Below are 2,515 nucleotides of genomic sequence, written 5' to 3'. Positions count from 1 at the left end.
GGTGAAGTAGAACAGCACTTGGGAGAAGGAAATATAGGCACTTATTGAGAAGGACCAATTCATCACACAGACTTTTGATAAACTTGCCACTGGGTAACTCTTAGCCCAAGCACTGATAATAGGGGTTCTGCGTTAACCAGTGATGCCCTTCCCTAGCTTGACCCAGAAAGGCTCCTCCTTGGCCCAGATGCTGCCTTGCTCCCTTCCCTGTGTCTTCCCTGCCCACTCCCATGTGCCCACTGGGGGGACTTTGCTTAGGATGGGCGCCTGGGGCAGATGGCAGTCCCAAGACTGACTGGCTGGCTTCTGCTCTGGACTACTGCCACCACTCGTGGCTTGGAGGCAGCTTTGTTACAGAGGAATAGCCTCTAACTTGAAGTTAACCCTGTTCTTTGACCCTCTGTTCATGATAAGTCGGTCCGTCGGAAAGCACACTCAGAGAAGCATCCTTTGGGGCCAGAGTAATTTACAGCCTGGTAAGAAAGGCACAGTGAAACCACTTATACTCTGGGAAATCTCCCCTCACTGCCAAATGAGCAGTGGCAAGTAGGAAGTAGAAGTGGAAACAAGGGATAAGAGTTAGACCTGAATTTTAGTCCCAGGTCTACTATTAATTCTGTGTGACTCTGCATAAGTCGTTTGCATTTTCTGTGACTTGGTTTCCTCATTTGAACCGAGGATCCTTAAGACTCCTTCCAACTCAGCAGCAGGAAAAATGTAGCTCTATCTCCCCTCACTTTTTCTTGATTCCTTTCTTGACCTGGAAAAGTCAACTTAAGCTTCTCAGTCAAATCCTCTCTTGGTACAAATTTACCCCCCTGGCTGCTGAGATATTTATTTACCTCTTGATCAGAAATTCCATAACTGAAACTTTTATTTTAAACCATCTACGTGTTCCTTGCTGCTTCTCTCTTGCCTTGCCGCTGGCCATGCTAACCACTGCCCTGCTCGATTTTTTCCACTGTTCAATAAATTGAAAGAGCTCACTTCTGATGAAATGGGGGTTGAGAGTGGAGGATTGTGAACAAAAGAAAAGAAAAGAAAAGGCTGACCTTGTTTCCCAGAATCATAGTCAAATGCTCTGTGTTGGGTCTAAACCACATCTGCACATACTAGGAGCCTTTCCCGTGGAGATAATTTTCACTTGTGGAGCTGCTTCACTTCTACCTGTAGGAACCTCATCTCCACCTCTCTCTTTACAGTGGAGAGGATTCCACTAGGCAAGTTGGAACTCAGGGCCACAGTTCTTTCTGTGTTGTATCACAGCTGCGCTGTGGCATTCCCCTGCAGCCAGATGAAGCAATAGATAAAGTGGAAAGATGAAGGGAAAAAAGCCTGTACTGACAGTCAGCTCTGGCCTGTTACTGTGTGATCTTTGAGCCAGTCAACTTCGCCTCTCTGGGAATATTTTTTCTTCTCTAACATGAGGGCATCAAGGCTCTTCCTGCCCTGATATTCCATATTCTGTGTCTCTGCAGACCACCATCATGGCAGTGGAGTTTGACGGGGGCGTTGTGGTGGGTTCTGATTCCCGAGTGTCTGCAGGGTAAGTAAAAGTGAAGATGTATGCATTTGGAAAGAAGCTAATGGCCTCAAATACATATTTTTCTTACCCATTCATGAAAAGACTGGCAAATCGGAGCTTTGGAGGAATGGAGTTGACCTTCCCAAAAAGCCACTATGATAAGCTATTTGGTGGGCGCTTGGGTCTCTGAATTTGTGGAGGAGGATCTGGGGTCCGAATGCGTATGTGACCTGTCCCAGTAGTGTACAGGGATGAGTGTAAAGGAATAGGGTCTGAGTGGGGGACAGGAGACAGATTTTTGAGGAGCTTCTTTCCATCTGTATTTAGAGATCAAAAAGATGATTCTGTCAAGCAGATACCTGGTTTCTCATTTACCATATATTGAACTATGTTGTCTCTTCCCCCCCTCCTAACCAATTTCCTCACATGCAAAATGAGTATATAGGGTTAGGTCAATATTACTTACATTATGTTCCATAGAACATAGTTATGTTCTATGTTAATAGCATAGATTGTTAATAGCAAAGAAAAATTGATGAGGCATATTTTTCTTACCTTAGCATTTTTTGCTTTGTTATAAAATCTAAGCCTGAAAAATAAACCTAATTTTGATTAACATCTGCAGTGATTAATAATATCTGAGATGATTATTTGCCTCCTGCTTTAATCCAAGCATTAAACTTCATGCTATTCTCTTGTCAAATAAATTTGAGAGACATTGAATGATCACCCTCAAAAATTCCTGAGTTCTGGTTGGGTGCAGTGTCTCACATTTGTAATCTCAGCACTTTGGGATGCCGAGGTGGGCAGATATTTGAGGTCAGGAGTTCAAGATCAGCCTGGCCAACATGTTGAGACCTTGTCTGTAATGAAAATACAAAAATTAGCCGGGCTTGGTGATTGATGCCTGTAATCCCAGCTACTCGGGAGGCTGAGGCAGGAGAATCACTTGAACCCGGGAGGCAAAGGTTGCAGTGAGCCCAATATTGC

The 2,515-nt window shown here is 44.3% G+C and overlaps 2 protein-coding genes across 2 annotated transcripts in view; one reads left to right on the top strand and one right to left on the bottom strand.

Annotated features, from left to right (window-relative positions):
• The window catches only part of PSMB9 (proteasome (prosome, macropain) subunit, beta type, 9), a 25,709-nt gene that overhangs the window by 10,133 nt on the left and 13,061 nt on the right, over positions 1–2,515 (top strand). Inside the window, exon 3 of the mRNA XM_011968950.1 lies at positions 1,479–1,546. Within this exon, the coding sequence (XP_011824340.1) occupies positions 1,479–1,546 (68 nt within the window). The remainder of the gene's footprint in view (positions 1–1,478; positions 1,547–2,515) is intronic.
• The window catches only part of TAP1 (transporter 1, ATP-binding cassette, sub-family B (MDR/TAP)), a 14,303-nt gene that overhangs the window by 9,042 nt on the left and 2,746 nt on the right, over positions 1–2,515 (bottom strand). The window lies entirely within an intron of this gene.

Source organism: Mandrillus leucophaeus, unplaced genomic scaffold, assembly GCF_000951045.1.
Source record: "Mandrillus leucophaeus isolate KB7577 unplaced genomic scaffold, Mleu.le_1.0 Scaffold867, whole genome shotgun sequence".
In the NCBI taxonomy this organism is placed as follows: domain Eukaryota; kingdom Metazoa; phylum Chordata; class Mammalia; order Primates; family Cercopithecidae; genus Mandrillus; species Mandrillus leucophaeus.
This window is presented reverse-complemented; position numbering and strand designations above follow the sequence as displayed.